The sequence below is a fragment of the Lissotriton helveticus genome, chromosome 6 (assembly GCF_964261635.1).
Source record: "Lissotriton helveticus chromosome 6, aLisHel1.1, whole genome shotgun sequence".
Classification (NCBI taxonomy): domain Eukaryota; kingdom Metazoa; phylum Chordata; class Amphibia; order Caudata; family Salamandridae; genus Lissotriton; species Lissotriton helveticus.
In genome coordinates this window covers 819923344-819941096 of record NC_136067.1, presented here as the reverse complement: position 1 = coordinate 819941096, position 17753 = coordinate 819923344, and the positions used below count along the sequence as shown (strand labels likewise).

General features: G+C 50.4%; 1 protein-coding gene across 3 annotated transcripts in view; it reads left to right on the top strand.

Moving 5' to 3' along the window:
- CEP57L1 (centrosomal protein 57 like 1) overlaps positions 1-17255 on the top strand; it is a 140745-nt gene extending 123490 nt beyond the window's left edge. For all 3 annotated transcript variants that reach the window (XM_078648405.1, XM_078648407.1, XM_078648406.1), the window contains exon 12: positions 16815-17255. In XM_078648405.1, coding sequence (XP_078504531.1) covers positions 16815-17045 — 231 coding nt within the window. In that variant the 3' untranslated portion in view covers positions 17046-17255. The remainder of the gene's footprint in view (positions 1-16814) is intronic.
- The last annotated feature ends 498 nt before the right edge of the window (positions 17256-17753 follow it).

Below are 17753 nucleotides of genomic sequence, written 5' to 3'. Positions count from 1 at the left end.
CAGGACGTACTGTTACGTGGTGCAGCGAAATTGGGCATTACTTTGACGGTGCCCACTCCCAAGACATCAGTCATCTTCGAGACGCTACACCAGAAGCATTTGTCTCGGCCGTTATTGCCACTGGTGCCGGGTCTGGAAGAACCGGCCATGGATCTTTTTCTCACCCCAGCGGTGACTAAGGCGGCACCCTCGAGACTGCAGAAAAAGTACCGGGCTCCGGACTCGGACCCGGCCTTTCTGAGGGTGGAGCCCCCGCCAGATTCGGTGATTGTGACAACGGCGCGCAAACAGCATGCCACCACGCCCTCCTCCACAGTTCCACCAGATAAGGAATCTAGGTGGTTGGATTCATCTGGGAGGCGAGTTTGTGGGACTTTGGCGACCTCAATGAAGGCTGCTAGTGCCACTGCCTTGTTGGGTCGCTATGACAGGGCCCTCTGGGAATCCCTTCAGCAGTTTGTGGAGCTTCTGCCGCGGGACAAGCGGGAAGACTTTCAAGAGGTGCTGAATGAAGGGATGTTGGTGGCGAATCAAGTCATCAGCGCTGCTGCCGACTCTTCTCTGCTGGCGGCGCATGGTTTCTGCCACGGAATTAACCAGCGGAGACTTGCATTGCTCCGCCTTACGTCTCTGAAACCGGACGCTCAACAAAGGGTTGCCAATCTTCCATTCTCTGGCGAGACCCTGTTTGGGAAGCACGCTGATGATGAAATGGCCCGCATGAAGGCGGAGGCCGAAACGCTCACAGCGGTGGGTTTGGAGAAGCCCAAGGAGACCAAGAAGTCGTACCGCCCGTTCCAACGGCGGTTCGGTGGTCAAGGCAGAGGGCATGGCCAGTCTTCTGGACAACAGCAGCAACAACAACCGCAGCAGTTCAGAAGACCGTTCCAGAAGTGCCAGAGAGGCAGAGGCGGCCATCAGTCAACTCCAGCGACTAAAGGCCAGGCCGGGTCTAGGCCCTGAGCACTTAGTTCCCCTGCAACTGTTACCCGCTCCGGTGGGGGGAAGCATTCAATCTTTTCTGGCAGAGTGGAGAAAAATTACTCCGGACAAGTGGGTGCTGAATATTGTTTGCAATGGATACAGTCTTCGGTTCACCAGCCCGCCTCCATCAATTCATCCGGTCGGCTCGCAGTATCAGCTGCGCGAGCTCCAGGCGGAGGCCGATATCCTGTTGAGGAAAAGGGCGATAGAAGACGTACCTCGGTCTCAAAGAGGAAGAGGTCTGTACTCACGGTTCTTCCTGGTTCGCAAAAAGGACAAGACGAGTTCAGGCCCATTCTGGATTTGCGACAAGCAAACAAGTGGATTTGCAGGGAAAAGTTTTGCATGCTGTCGTTGCATCAGATTTATCCTCAGTTGCAACGGGGAGACTGGCTGTGTGCCATAGACCTCCAAGATGCTTACTTCCATGTGCCCATTGCGCACAAACACAGGAAGTACCTGCGGTTCCAAGTCGGCGCCAATCACTATCAATACACAGTACTGCCATTCAGACTGAAGTCTGCGCCGAGAACATTCTCAAAGTGCATGGCGGTGGTAGCAGCACACCTAAGGAAGAACAAGGTGTTTGTCTACCCGTACCTGGACGACTGGTTGATCAAGGCCTCCTCCTTCACGGAAGCGCAAGCACACTTCCAGAAGACATGCGTTCTCTTGAACAAGCTGGGGTTGCACATCAACATGTCCAAGTCGGTACTGACTCCAGTCCAGTGCATTCAGTACTTGGGAGCCTCCATCGATACGCTGTCAGCAAGCGTGTCTCCTTCGGAGGAGCGACGGTTATCACTACTTCGGAAGGCTCAGGCTCTTCTGACCACTCCATCCACAACAGTGAGGACGGTGTCTTCTCTACTGGGATCGATGGCCTCGTGTATCTTCCTAACGCCCCATGCACGGCTGCACATGAGACCGTTGCAAGAGTGCTTGGAGGCTCAGAGGAGAGGATCTTGAGACGGCAAGATACGTCTATCTCTGCATGCTCTTCAGTCTCTGAGGTGGTGGTGTTCAGCGGAGAATCTCCTCAGGGGGGTTCCCTTCCACAAGGACATTCCCTCTCAGACTGTTGTGACGGATGCTTCTCTCCAGGGCTGGGGAGCGCACTCCGGAGACCTGCAGATTCAAGGGACGTGGTCCCCGACGGAGTCCACGTACCACATCAATTTCCTGGAACTCAGAGCTGTTCACTTGGCGCTGAAGGCCTTTCACCCGTCCTTCCAGACCAACTCTCTACTTGTACAGACGGACAATACAACCACAATGTATTACCTCAACAAGCAGGGGGGTTCGAGATCACGTACCCTGTCGCAGGAGGCGCAGGCGATCTGGCACTGGCTTCTGGCTCCTGGCTCGAGGACTGACGATAACGGCTACCCATCTGCCAGGTGTGCAGAATGTTTAGGCAGACACACTGAGCAGACTGATTCAGGAAAACCACGAATGGGTCATAAACGACGAAGTGCTAGGAGGAGTCTTCGCAAGGTGGGGGACTCCAGACGTAGATCTGTTCATCACCGCCGAAAACAGCAAATGTCGAGACTTCGCCTCCAGGTACTACCAGCCGGGGACGCTGGTGAATGCGTTATGGATCAACTGGTCGAACAGCTTTCTGTACGCTTTTCCACCCATTCCCCTGATTCCGACGGTTCTCATCAAGCTGTCCCGGTCCAGGGCGTGGATGATACTGATTGCCCCGGAATGGCCCAGGCAGTGGTGGTTCACGGACCTGCTTCACCGGTCTCTCCTTCCTCACATTCGGCAGGCCGGACCTTCTCACGAAGTTCGGGGGGCTGATGTTGCACCCCAACCTCTCGTCTTTGAGTTTGGCAGCATGGCTCCTGAGCTAGTGCAATATGGTCATTTGAATCTCCCTGCAGATTGTATGGACATACTGAAGGAGTCTAAGAGGCCTTCCACTAGGACTTCTTATGCGTACAAGTGGAAGAGATTTTGTATCTGGTGCAAGTCCAAGAACTATGATCCGACGACATGTAAGGAGGACGTCATCTTTCCTTATCTTCTCCAGTTGGTGCAGTCTGGCCTTAATGTCCATTCTATTAAGGTTCATCTTGCTGCTTTGACTGCCTACAGGAAATGTCCTTCGCAGACTTCCTTCTTCCAGATCCCTGTGATCAAAGATTTTTTGGAAGGCCTGAAGAAAGTGTTCCCTCCTGTCAGGCTTCCTTCGCCTTACTGGGAATTGAATGTGGTGCTGTCCAGATTGATGAAGGAGCCTTTTTAACCTATTCATAAGGCTTCGTTGCAGCACCTGTCCTGGAAGGCGGCGTTCCTCGTGGCCATTACATCGGCCCGCAGGGTGAGTGAAATTCAGGCGTTGTGTTGCCAGGAACCTTATACTGAATTTCATGCTGCTAAGGTTGTTATGCGTACTCACCCTAAATTTCTTCCCAAGGTTATTTCTGATTTTCATGTCAACCAGACTATAACTTTGCCTACGTTTTTTCAGAACCCTTCTTCTCCAGTGGAAAGGTCGTTACATTCCCTGGATGTTAGGAGGGTGTTGAAATTTTATCTGGATAAGACCAAGGATATTCGTAGGTCTGACCAATTGTTTATCAATTATGGATCTGTCAGGACGGGTCTTGCGACCTCTAAGCAGTCTTATCTCTAGGTGGATTGTGTCCTGCATACAGCTATGTTACCAAAAAGCTAATAAGACCTTAGGAGGTAAGCCTAAGGCTCATTCCACCAGGGGCAAAGCTGCCACGACAGCCTTGCTCCGTAATGTTCCGATTGCAGAAATCTGCAAGGCGGCCACTTGGAAGTCGGTTCAAACCTTTGCTAAGCATTACTGCCTGGACACTGATGCCAGGGCAGACGCTCAGGTTGGGCAGGCTTCGCTGCGAAATTTGTTCGCACAATAGTGGTGTTAATTTTCTTTTCTCCACCGCCGCTTTGGTGTGGGGATGGGCTTGCCATTCTATTCACTAGATTATGACTATACACAGAGATCCCCTACAACAGAAGGAGTAGTTTCTGTCCTGTAACCCCAGTTCTGTAGTAGGGGTATCTCTATTATAGTCATAAGCGCCCTCCCGCCTCCCCGGTGGAGAGAGATGTTCATTTAAGGAATGCGACAGGTCTGGCGTGTTACGCCTTCAAAAAGAACTGAAAGTAAGTTGGACCTGCTATGCATTCTGGGATACTGGGAGAAAGTTCTGGAAGGTTCTCTTAAAGGCACAGTATCCTATTTAAGCCACATAATGGCAGCCTATGGGGCTTGTCTGTCCATGCCTTCCTCTCTATCATTTCTGAGGGGTTTTGCAGTTAAAGCAAGGGAAATCTGGACAGGCCTGGCTGTTTGTGGATTTTTGGTGGAATTTTCTAGTTGAAGTACTGGACAGTGTAGCCTGTGGATATAGGCTGCATTATTTGTCTTTAAATTTTCTCTTAAGTGTCTTTGCAGATCTGCAATTTTCTGACAACTTAAGAGATTAATTTTGATTGCCGGGGTCCTCGCACATGGGCGGGACTATTCACTAGATTATGACTATAACAGAGATACCCCTACTACAGAACTGGAGTTACAGGACAGAAACTACTCCTTGTTCATTCTGATATTGCAAACCGGCCCAATAAGTTACATGTTGCTCCTGCTTTTGTAACTGGCTGCTAGGTATCGGTGGCAATTCATCACTTGTGTATTACCGCCAGTGCTATTCCGCAGCAGGTAGATTCTTACACCTTAGTTTTGTCCCAAAACATATCGCCTCCCACTAACCATACACTTTTAAATGCTGCCTTTGTCCTCCTTTCTATTTCCTATTCTTTTATGTGGAATCTGCACATGGGTTAAAGTTCAGAGAGACGGGAGATAGGTTACAGATACTGTCACAAATGCGCAGTTACTTCTAGTCTGTAGGCGGGCTTTTCAGCAGCAGTCCCCTACTCATCCTTTATTCTGTCGGAAGTATCCCATTTGTAGCCTACCTTTGAGGCACTCCTGGAGGAGAAGGCAGCACTACCCCTATTGATAGTCCATTTCCGCTCTCTACTTGGTTACATAACAGAATTACCAGGATGATAACTTTCTCTATTCATGTCATGCTTGTTTTCACCACTACAATATTCCAAATTGTGCATACAATTAAGCTCCACTCCCTGGGTATTTTGAGTGAGTCTCGCTAACTTGCACTCACTCAACATGTGCAGAGCATAGTTGAGCAGCAAGCCTTAGGAAAATCCATGAGCAAATGTTTATACACCAATTCCATGTGCAATAAGTCATCAACAATTGGCTTCTTTTTAAGACATTTTTTGAAAACCATTATTGAAGTTATTTTTCTTTTTCAGATCCTTAAATAGCCATTGTTATGGGTGCAGAGCCAGTGGTTGTCCAGTGCTTTACCCACACTCTGGCCTCCCCTGCCAGGGTGTCTCATTTATGCTTTGGACTCTCTGCCTTTCTTTGACCCTGTACGTTGAGATGACCATAATGGCTTTATGCGGTTTCCAATTCCCCTTTACTACTATAGTCCATGTGATATGTTTTTCATAAATATTTGTACTTCATTGCATTTTCCTTGGTTAGTGTGCTATTTTTTTCTTCTGTCTCAGATCGTCGTTATGCTACATGTGGGGATTTCCCTTTCTCTTTTTGTTCTCATCTTGCTTCTCCATTTGTGACTTTATGTCCTGAATTGGCAGTAGGCCCATATGCTGATGGTGAATGAAGTTTGTGAAGTCTCTGGCAGGGCCACTGCTGAATTTTTTACACTTCCTCATCTCTCCTTACCTTTTTTCCCCACCGTTTGTTTTATCCTTTTCATCTGGTGTGCTTCATTTGGTACTTTACCTTGTCCTGTTCCAAGCTTCCCAGGGCTGACGCAGGCATTCTGGCCCCACACGTTGTGCCCACCTAATCTGAAAGAGACTATTAGTTATGGATTCCTTACCTTAAAATTACCACCATGTGTCAGATTGAATCCAGAGAATTTTTCTTCAGCAGTACCCCTGCGCATTCGTCATTGGCGTTGTGATCGCCGGAATGACATTATGGTATATACTTAGACGTCAGTCCTGCGTGCTGACATCAGTTCTTTCTTTTTCCCCGTCAGCCAACGCAGATCCGGAGAGAGCGGTACCCTTAGTCTTTTTTGGCTAGAGTTTTTTTTACTTTTTGTCTTTTTTTCGAGTCTTTCGACTCCTGGTGCAAGGGATGTCACATCTACGGACTGGCTTCAAACCTTGTGACTCCTGTCACAAGTTGATGTCGGTTTGGGACCCACATCTCGTGTGCCTCTGGTGCTTTGAACGCAACCACAAACCCAAAGTCTTTGCGGGAGCGGTCCCAAAAGCTTCTCGAGGCCAGGCAGTCAGCTCTGCGCCGGTCAAGAGGGAGGTCACTGGACCTGTCGCGGAGCCACCATCATCACTCCTCTTCGAAGTCTTTGTCTTCGAGTAAGTCGAAGCACATGAAGGCGAAGAAGCACAGACGCTCTTCGCCTTCTCCCCATCCGTCGGCCGACACGACGCTGGATGTGGAAGGTAGTCATCCGGCTCCACCCGCGTAGCCTGTTGGGTCGGCTCTGAACTTCCCTCCCTTCCCAGGAGCCGGGGCGACCCCTGCCCCTCTTCATAGGTTTTACGAAGCCCTCTACTCCATATTTGGGCAGCCCGACTCTGCCGGCACACCTTCAGGCCCGTTGACTCGGCTGGTGGTTCTAGGCCTTCGATGCCGGCAGCTTCGGGCCCGGCGCAGCAGGGATCCAGGTCTGGATCCGGATCGGCACTGGTTGACCTTACGACATCTCCAGCGCCGAATCCATTGGTGACACCTCTGCTCCTCCCGATGCCGGTTGTGTCCCCAGCCGGCGTCTACCCCGGCCTCCCCCTCAACATGGACACGGAGTCGGGCTGAGGCAGGTACCGGCGCCGACCGGTACTTTTGTACCTCTGTTCTATTCTGGCGTTGCTTAGCGCCATGAGTGGCAGCCAGAAGAGCAGGTGCTGCCACAGTGCCCGAAGAAGGCCCATGCCATTCTCTTCTGTGCAGTTGCTGAGGGTAGAGATGCAGCGAAGTTCCACATATGATGTGGGCTGGACACCGCCGACTCTCTAGGCAGGATGATTTCAACCTCAGTAGCCCTGAGACACTACACCTGGCTGACGTCCACTGGCTTTTCAGGCGATGTCCAATCGACTCTTTTGGACATGCCCTTTGATGGCCGTCGCTTGTTTGGCAAAAAAGCGGACAACACGCTAGAGCGCTTTAAGGATTCTAGGGCTACGGCCAGATCCTTGGGCCTCGCTACCACCTCTTGCCCCGCACAGTCTGCTTTTCGCCCCTTTCGTGGCTACGGAAGAGGTGCCCCACCACGTTCACCTAGAGCCACAGGACTGCGCAAGCTGCCCAGCCTCTGCGCGGCAGGACCCAGTGTCGTGGACTTTCGGGCCAGCGGGAGGGCCAGTCCACCAGCGCCTTCTCTGCAGCGGCCTCCAAACCTTCCTAGTCTGACTTTTCTGGGCCACCTGTTGCCAGTGGGCAGCAGGATTCGCCATCACATCCCCCACTGGCACAACATCAATCAATCAATCAATCAATGCATTTATATAGCGCACTACTCACCCACAGGGTCTCAAGGCGCTGGGGGGGGGTCCGCTACTGCTCGAACAGCCAGGTCTTGAGTTGCTTCCTGAAGGCGAGGTGGTCCTGGGTCAGGCGGAGGTGGTTCGGGAGGGAGTTCCATGTCTTGGCGGCGAGTTAGGAGAAGGACCGTCCCCCTGTGGTGGCTCTTCGGATGCGGGGGACGGCGGCAAGGGCGTGGCTGGTCGATCGAAGCTGGCGTTTGGGAGCGTAGAAGTTGAGGCGGCTGTTGAGGTATCCTGGGCCCTGGTTGTGTAGGGCTTTGTGTGCGTGGGTGAGGAGTCGAAAGGTGATTCTCTTGTTGACCGGGAGCCAGTGCAGGTCTCTCAGGTGTCCGGAGATGTGGCTGCGACGGGGGATGTCCAGGATGAGTCGTGCTGAGGTGTTCTGGATCTGCTGGAGTCTCTTCTGGAGTTTGGCGGTGGTTCCGGCGTAGAGGGAGTTGCCGTAGTCCAGACGGCTGATGACGAGGGTCTGGGTGACCGTCTTCCTGGTCTCGGTGGGGATCCACCGGAAGATCTTCCGTAGCATGCGCAGGATGTTGAAGCACGACGAGGCAACGGCGTTGACTTGTCTGGTCATGGAGAGGGAGGAGTCCAGGATGAAGCCCAGGTTGCGTGCGTGGTCTGTTGGTTTGGGTGCGCTGCCTAGGGCGGGGGGCCACCAGAAGTCGTCCCAGGCGGAGGGTGAGGATCCCAGAATGAGGACTTCCGTCTTGTCCGAGTTCAGCTTCAGGCGGCTGTTCTTCATCCATTCGGCTACCTCTTTCATCCCTTCGTGAAGGTTGGCTCTGGCGGTGGCGGGGTCGTTGGTGAGGGAGAGAATCAGCTGGGTGTCGTCGGCATAGGAGATGATGTTGAGGTTGTGCTGGCGTGCGATGTCTGCGAGGGGGCTCATGTAGAGGTTGAAGAGGGTAGGACTGAGCGAGGAGCCTTGAGGGACGCCGCAGATGACTTCGGTGGCTTCAGATCTGAACGGGGGGAGGCGGACTCTCTGTGTCCTCCCGGCGAGGAAGGAGATGATCCACTCCAGTGCCTTCTCCTGAATTCCGACGTTGCTGAGTCGCTGCACTAGTGTTCGGTGGCAGACAGTGTCGAAGGCCGCGGAGAGGTCTAGGAGGATGAGGGCTGCTGTTTCTCCGTTGTCAAGCAGTGCTCGGATGTCATCGGTGGCTGCGATCAGGGTGGTCTCGGTGCTGTGGTTGGCCCGGAAGCCAGACTGCGAGATGTCGAGGGATCCGTTCGTCTCGAGGAAGGCGGCCAGCTGCTTGTTGACGGTCTTCTCGATGACTTTTGCAGGAAACGGGAGCAGCGAGATGGGGCGGTAGTTCTTGAGGTCGGTGGGGTCGGCTGATGGCTTCTTTAGTAGAGCGCTGAGTTCGGCGTGCTTCCAGCTCTCCGGGAAGGTAGCGGTGTCGAAGGAGGTGTTGATGATGTCCCGCAGGTGGGGTGCGATGACAGCGTCGGCCTTGATGAAGACGTGGTGAGGGCAGGGGTCAGTCGGAGATCCGGAGTGGATGGAGTTCATCGTGCGGACGGTGTCTTCGGTGCTGATCGGGGTCCAGGCGCGGATGGTGGTTGTGGGGGGCGGTGGTTCGGTCGTGGCGAGCGTCGGTTGAGTGCTGAAGCTGTTGTGTATGTCCGCGATCTTGTTGTGGAAGTAGGAGGCGAGGGAGTTGCAGAGGTTTCGCGAAGGGGTGATGTCGTTGTTTCCGGCGTTGGGGTTGGAGAGCTCTTTGACGATGTTGAAGAGTTCCTTGCTGTTGTGTGCGTTGTTGTTCAGTCGTTCCTTGAATGCGGTTTTCTTGGTGGCGTGGATGAGTTGGTGGTGTTTTCGGGTGGCGAGCTTGAGGGCAGTCATGTTGTCTGGTGTTGGGTATCTGCGCCAGGTTCTCTCGAGGGCTCGGCAGTTCTCCTTGGATCTCTTGAGTTCGCCGGTGAACCATGGGGCTTCAGGGGGGCGAGGTCGTCTGCGCAGTTGCTGATCCACTTCGCGAGGTTGGTGGCCGCCTGGCTTGGGTTCGTTGCGCTGGTGGGAGGGTTCATGCTCAGGGAGGTCGCGAGCTGGTCGGCTGTGATCTTGTTCCAGCTCCTGCGTGCAACCTGTTGCTGGTGGTGGTGGATCGTGGTCCTACTGAAGCTGAAGTGGACGCAGCTGTGGTCCGTCCAGTGGAGTCCGGTGGCGTGGCTAAAGGCGATGTCCTTGCTGGATGAGAACACTGGGTTGAGTGTGTGTCCGGCGTAGTGGGTGGGGGTGGTCACCAGCTGCTTGAGACCGAGGTTGGCGAGGTTGTCCAGCAGGGTGGTGGTGTTGCGGTCGTTGTTGTTCTCCAGGTGGAAGTTGAGGTCTCCGAGGAGGATGTAGTCAGCGGAGAGGAGGGCATGCGGGCTGATGAAGTCGGCGATGTCTTCGCTGAATTGTGTGCGTGGTCCCGGGGGTCTGTAGATGAGGGTGCCTCTGAGGGTGGTCTTGGGGTTGACGTGGACCTGGAAGTGCAGGTGTTCGGCGGGTGCGGGGGTGTCGTCGGTGTTGGTCGTGATGCGGATGGTGTTCCTGTGGATGATGGCGATGCCTCCTCCGGTCTGGTTGATGCGGTCCCTCCGGATGATCTTGTAGTCGTCTGGGATGGCGATGGCGATGTCGGGCGCTGAATAGGCGTTCATCCAGGTTTCCTTGAGGAAGGCGACGTCTGGTGAGGTTGTGTCGAGCAGGTTCCAGAGCTCGACGGCGTGTCTGTGGACGGAGCGGGTGTTGAGCAGGATGCATTTCAGGTGGCTTCTGCTGTTGCTCGGCTTGGTCTTGGTCGGTGCTGGAGTAGTGCAGGTCCGGATGCAGGTGAACTTGCAGGCGTTGCAGCAGAAGGGTCCGTGGGTGCGTCTCGGGGTGGCTCGGTAGCATCCCGGGATTCGGCCGGTGTTAAGTGCGTTGAGGGTGGCGGCGTCGTACGTCCGGCGGGTGGGCTGGGGTCTGCGAGGGCCAGGGGTCCTGGCACTGGGCGCGGTCCAGGCGCGGACGGGCACAGACGGGCTTACCTTTGGCGCACCTTCGGCGCTCAGTCGGTTCTCCCGCTGCACGCTCGCTCTGGGGGCGTCATAAGAAGGGGGACGTGAGGGCGGGTCAGCTGGGCGGCGGGAGCGGCTCGGCCAATGGGCGGGTGGTGGGCGGGGCCTGTGGCGAGCAGCGGCGGGAACTGGCGAGCGGGCGGCTCTGCTGTGGCTGGGCCGCTCGGGGGACCAGGGGGGCGTCGGAGGCGGAAAAAATGCAGCAAGGCTGGCTGGCAGGAGCAGGGCTGGCTGGCAGGAGCAGGAGGCGGCAGGAGGAGCAAGGGGGTGACCCGGCCTGGTGAGAGGCGCAGCCTGACAGGTGGGTTTTGCAGATAGTCCGAAGGGGCTTCTCCCTCCCCTTCGAGACTACCCCCTCCCTCCATGCCACCCACACTCCATCACATGTTTGAGGATCATTTGGCCCTTCTCTGTCAGGAAGTTACAGTTCTCTTGGCCAAGGGAGCTATTGAGCGTGTCCCCGTGCCAGAAATCAGTTGTGGTTGTTATTCCCACTACTTCCTGGTACCCAAGAAGGACAAAGGCCTGCGTCCTATTTTGGACCTCAGGGACGACAACCGCTTTCTCCGGAAGGAGTAGTTAAAAATGTTGACATTGGCTCAGGTCCTGTCTGCCCTTGACCCTGGAGACTGGATGGTAGCATTGGACTTGCAGGACGCCTCTTTTCACATCCCTGTCCTGTCTGCCCCCTGGCGTTACCTACGGTTCACGGTGGGCCACGAGCATTTTCAGTTTATGGCGTTAGTCACAGCTCATCTGCGTAGATCAGGTGTTCCAGTCTTCCCGTATCTCGACGACTGGCTGTTGAAGGCGAGTACGACCCAGTGGCCCCCCACCTCCAGACTACGTCGGACCTCTTGCATTCGCTGGGGTTTACTATCAACGTGCAGTATAACAACAGATTCCCTCTCAAAAGCTCCTTTTCATCGGAGCGGTTCTGGCTACAGGGCAGTTTCAGGCTTATCCTCCCGAACAGCGAGTCTGATATTTGGGCTATGATTCCGATCTTTCTGCCTCTATCCTGGGTTTCGGTCAGAATGACCGGCTTCTGGGCCTCATGATCTCCTGCATCCTGATGGTGGAACATGCCAGGTGGCATATGCGCCCTCTGCAGTGGGATCTGAAGTTCCAGTGGGCACAGCATCAGAGGAATCTTTCCGATTGCATCCAGATTTCAGAGGGCACTGCACACCAATTGCAGTGGTGGCTAACAAACCAGGATTGGGTCAACGGCAGATCCCTCTCCCTTCCCCAACCAGAGTTCACAGTGGTGACCGGTGCATCACTTCTTGGGTGGGGCGGCCACATGGGGGAGGCGGAGATCAGAGGCCTCTTGTTTCCGGCAAAGTCCGGGCTCCACATCAACCTTCTGGAGCTCCAGGCGATTCGTCTTGCACTGAAGGCATTCCTTCCTTCTGTCAAAGGGAGAGTAGTTCAGGTGTTCACGGACTACACCACCGCTGTGTGGTATTGCAACAAACAGTGCAGAGTGGGGTTGTGGGCCCTCTGCCAGGAGGCCCTTTGTCTCTGGAAGTGGCTGGAACGTCAGGGCATGTCCCTAGTGGGGTCAACATCTGGCAGGTTCCCTGAATGCCGGGATGGCGAACTCAGCCGCCGGTGCTTGATGGATTCTGAATGGCGTCTTCACTCGGAGGTGGTGCAAGGTCTCTTTCAGCGGTGGGGAGAGCCTTGTTTAGATCTATTCGCCACTGAAGAAAACGCGCAATGTCAGCAGTTCTGCGCTTTGGAATTTCCAAGGCGGCACTCGCTAGGTGACGCTTTTCGTCGCGAGTGGAGTTGCGGTCTTGAGTACACCTTTCTATCTATACCACTTCTGCCCAGAGTGCTGAAGAACAAGCGCAACTGGGCCCAAGTAATTCTTGTGGCTCTTGACTGGGCACAAAGAGTCTGGTAATCCGAACTCTTGAACATGGCCATCGATCCTCTGATCAAATTGCCCCTTCCGGAGGATCTTCTGTCGCAGCAGCAGCGGACGGTCTTCCACCCGAACCTGTCCAGCCTCCACCTCCTTGCGTGGAGATTGAGCGGCGACAGTTGACAGCCTTCGACCTACATCCTAAAGTCTGTAATGTTATCTTGGCAGCAAGGCGTCCCTCTACTAAAACAGTATATGCCTGTAGATGGAGCAAATTTGTGGCCCGGTTCGCAGCAAAGGCTGTGGGTCCCCTTTCTGTTCCCTTTCTGAGGTTCTCCTCTTTCTACTTTCTTTGGCCCATCTGGGCTCTGCTCTGGGCACCCTCAAGGGCTATCTTTCGGCCATTTTGGCCTTTCTTTGCTTTCCTGATCAGCCTTCTCTTTTCAAGTCCCCTATTGTAAATCGTTTCCTTAGGGGCATTATTCACCTGTTTCCACCTATTCCTTTCGTAATGCTCCAGTGGGACTTGAACCTTGTTCTAACTTACCTTATGTGCGCTCCCTTCGAGCCTCTACATAATTGTCCTCTCAGACTCATGACCTTAAAGATTGCTTTTATGGTTGCCATCACCTCTACTCGCAGGGTGAGTGAGCTTCAGGCTCTTTCTTCTAAGCCTCCTTTCCTTGCTGTTCATCTGGACAAGGTTGTTCTCTGAACTCGACCTTCTGTTCTTCCCAAAGTGGTTACCTCTTTCCACATAGGACATACCATTACTTTGCCCACCTTCGTCCCACCCCCGCATACTTCTAAAGAGGAGCAGAGGCTCCACCATCTGGAACCAAAACGTGCGCTCTAATTTTACCTAGATACCACAAAACAATTCCAGGTGGATGATCTGCTCTTTTTTGGCTATGTGGGTGCCAAGAAAGGTCAGGCTGTGCAAAAGCTAACCATCTCTCGGTTGGTTGTTCTTTGTATTAAAATTGGTTATTCATTGGCGAAAAATTGCTCGCCTATTCCACCAGGCTGACGGCAGCCACTACTGCTTTGCGACTTGGAGTCCCGCTTTATGACATCTGCCAGGCAGCCACGTGGGCTTCATTGCACCTCCAAGTCCAAAGAGACAGCTTCTTTGGCCGCTCCATTCTTCAGGACTTCCTGGTGTGAACTTAGTTTGCAGACCCTTCTCCGGGGTTGGTATTGTTGGGGTATCTATTCTAAGGTAAGATGAACAAGTTACTTACCTTCGGTAACGATATATCTGTAAGAGACGTATATTAGTTATGGATTCCTTACCGCCCCACCCATCCTCCCTGTTCTGTGAACTGACTTCTAAAGTAAGGGACTCCCTTTCAGGGTCCTAGTTTTATGCACCAGTGGTCAGGGTCTTGAATGGCTCTGCGCTTCTGCCATGGAATGTTGTGTAAAGAACTGATGTCAGCACGCAAAGGCGGCGTCTAAGTAGATACAGTGACGTCATTGCGGCGATCACAACGCCAACGACGAATGGGGAGTCAACCAACGCTACCTACGGACACGCAGGGGTACTGCTGAGAAAAAATCTCCGGATCCAGTCTGACGCCTTGGGGTAATTCTAAGGCAACAAATTCACAACTAATGTCTTTTACAGGTATATCGTTACCGAAGGTAAGTAACTTGTTCTTTAATGCTTAAGTTATCATAAATATGAGTTCACCATTGAGTTAGATTTTAAAGACAGAGCCCGAAATATCGCTGAAACATTTTTCTGGACCTTTCCTAAGCGTAGGCAGAAAGTAGGCCTATTAGGGCAAAGTCTAGCAAGGACGATGTAGTGAAACAGCTTTCAGGTTTTACTGCACTGCGAGAGCGCACTAACACCAATATGTTGTGCTCCCCTTTATTTTTTAATGTATTAGTACCCAGTTCTGTGTGCTTATAAGGCACACTTTTCAGGAAACCTATGAATATATAAAAGTAGACTTTTTGTTAGCGGGAAAGGCATTTTTCATATATATATATATATATATCAGACAGCGTATGCCCAATAACTTGCCATAGGTTCACTTTAGGTATTGTATACAATGGACTTGTAGGAGAGTTAAATAAACCAAATAGGGAGGAAAAGCACACGTGCTTTACTATGGTATAGTAGTATAACAGTGCACTGAGTCCTACAGCCAGCAATAATAGGGTCCAGAAAAAGGTAAACCATCTGGAGTGACCTAGCAGAAAAGGCGATTTTGCTACACACTCCTTGAACGTTTCTTTCCTCTGTCTAGCCAACTTTTGTATTTGTTCACAAATTGAAAAGGGTGTGTAAGAAGCATAGACACTCTGTGGTTCAGTTGATATTGAAGTGAAACTGTCTTCCTTTCTACTGTGGATGCAATTGTTCCGTATCCTCATCCAGGAAACAGCTCATTTGCTTTGTTTTTTGATTGCTAATGGTGTCTCCCAAGGCCAATGGGCAGTGCTTGGGCATTGTTCAGTGTACATATTCAGGTGCTTGGTCCTTATAAAAGCATAGTGGCAGGACCACCAACACAAATACAAACAATAATTATCACACATGCTATACTTTTGTAAACTTAGACAGTGACCTTCAATGCATTAGTAAACCAAAGGTGAATACATCACAACAATAATTTTAATATTTTTTTATTATTCAATGCCAGTGATCAAGCACGAAGGTATTCTAAAGTACACATTATACTGATTCATTTACATCCACTGAATCTGAAAGAAAATAGCAAGAAACAGCAGTCACATGTGATCAATCCGTAAACCAATGTGTTCACATAAGCAAATTACGATTTTTCAATGTCATGGTGAGGTGGAAACATAAGTAAAAGCTGTTATACCCATGCCTGAGATTTTAAGTACACATGATGGGGTTAATTAGTCAAATTGTGTCACATTATTGTTAACCCCATGTCATTAACGTGTTGCGTCAATAGTCTAGAAAGAGAAGATCTGTTGCCCAAATGAAGTCTAAGATCAATCAAATCACTTGTTTACTGGCATGGAAGGGTTGACACATTTCAACCCCACAGTTTTAGAGTGCCTTCTCTGGACAAGGACTTGGGTGCCATATTTTCACCTGTGAAACAATTCTTCCGTATGGCAACAAAGGTACTTCTATATGGCTAATGTAATGCAATCTTACTGTCTCACGCAGTTGTAGGTGACTGCACACACACTTTCATTTGTAAACGATTTGAGACAATTGCATTTGTTTGTAAAGACACAGTTCAGTCATTTGACTGTACCATGCAAGTGACCAATGTATCCATTACATTAGACTGGCCAGCTAGAGAAAGGATGAAACTCTGTTCATTACCACCAATATGTCATAGAGTCTTGTGCTTAGAAGGATGTGAACAGGATTCTTTCATACCTTATGTCATATGGCTCCTCAAAGCTGATGATTTTTAGAACCAGTATTATGGAGAAGGCTGCTTTGTTAGTAACTTTGTTGTGTATTTTTTATATCCCAAGGTATCCACTTTTTTCAAATTGTTTTTGCTGGTTTGTAGGAATTTGTAGTTGGGGTTTTGTTTACTCTTAAGGGTGAGATTTTATCAAACATCAGAGCACTCTTTTGGCTTTTTCCTTCCAAGTTGCCAAATTTAGTATTACACTGCTTTGTTATTATCTAATTTCCAGTTTGATTTTTCAATTTAATAGGGTTTTCATCCTGTTCGAATTTACCCTGACTGAATTTCCGCTGCTGATTTAATCCGGTTGATGAACTTCTTATAAAATGGTTCTGAATTCGAGATGTTAATTTACCGTGGTCTTAGTACATCTCGTTTTATATACTAGTATAAATTAGCATCTTGGATAGTCTAGACATAGGATGTTTAATGTCCTGTTCTATCCAATATTTGACTGCATGTGAGAACAAGTTTATCAAAGGGACGTTGCATGGATCCATGTCCTACCGCTAGGTATGTGAGCTACAACCCATTGAGAAGTATTTACTTTGTTGTAGAATCCTTGTGTACAAGTATTCATAATATTCAAACTGCAGTATTGGCTGCGTAGATCACTTTATTGCCCAACCCGAGGTAAGCATGGTGTTTTCTTCAGTATGTGTCCCATATTAGATTCATGTCTTATCTGTGCATGGGCTCATTTTCACCAATATGAGAAGGTAGATGAATCCCAGCTTGCTGAGCTTTACACATGCCAGAAAAGTAAATAAAGTAGGCAGGGCAGGTGGCTGTCATCTGTCAGCTACGAATAGTGCTGTCTAGAGTAAATCCTTTACTGTTCTTGCTTTTAGGTCAAGAAATTAAAACTGAGAGCTCAAAAAGCTAAGAAGAGCTCAACTGTCTTTAAACACAAAGCTGAGCGACCAAGTGGAAATAAGGAGCTGCTCGTCAGTCCAAGCGGAAGAGCAGCGCCCAGCAAAGGCAGATCTGCAGTGGAAAGTCCAAGCTCCCTCCAGCTGTTAAAAAATGTCAAAAAACTGCAAATGACCTTGAAGAAAGAGGACATCATGTGGGAGAAATAAGAGTTTGAACCCTGCATCTGCTATGCACTTTTATTATTTAAATATAATTTTATTTGAATTGTCCTTGCTTTATTTGTCATTTTATATTTAAAATGAGGGTATGTAAATGTACCTCAGAACTGTTTCACTTTTATATATTTTTTTATTTGTAATGAACAATTACGATTTTTAAAAAACCTATTTTCAATAAAATTATTATTGCTAAAGAGATTTTTTCTGTAAATCTGTGTATTTATTTTACTTTGTCGCAAATTGAGCTAATCTGCATTTGAAAAGCACGGTGTTAAATCATTTAGTAAACAGAAGATAATCCATGTTAAGAGAATAAGTCCCATTTCAGACAATACTTAATGAGTGTATTGTTGCAGAGTACAAGGAGGTCGGTGTTTAGAACATAATCCCCATGGCAGCAGTTGCTAAAGCAGCTTCTTTAATTCTTCTTTCAGTCTGTCTGGATTTACTGGCTGTTATTCTATCTGACAGATGTGTGAAATATTTTCGGCTGTGTTGAAGTTCACCCCAAGGCTTTTGTTTTGCAGTAGGCGGCTTAAAAGACTTGGTAACACAACCCTCCAAATGGACGGGTGTTTGTTGAGTGGATTGTTGTCCTGGAGCTAACTGCCTGGTAGCTCATCAAGACTCCATAAAAGGAGATTTGCTGTCGATTAAGTTGTATTTGTAGTACATTACGGTAGCTTTGCTGTGGTC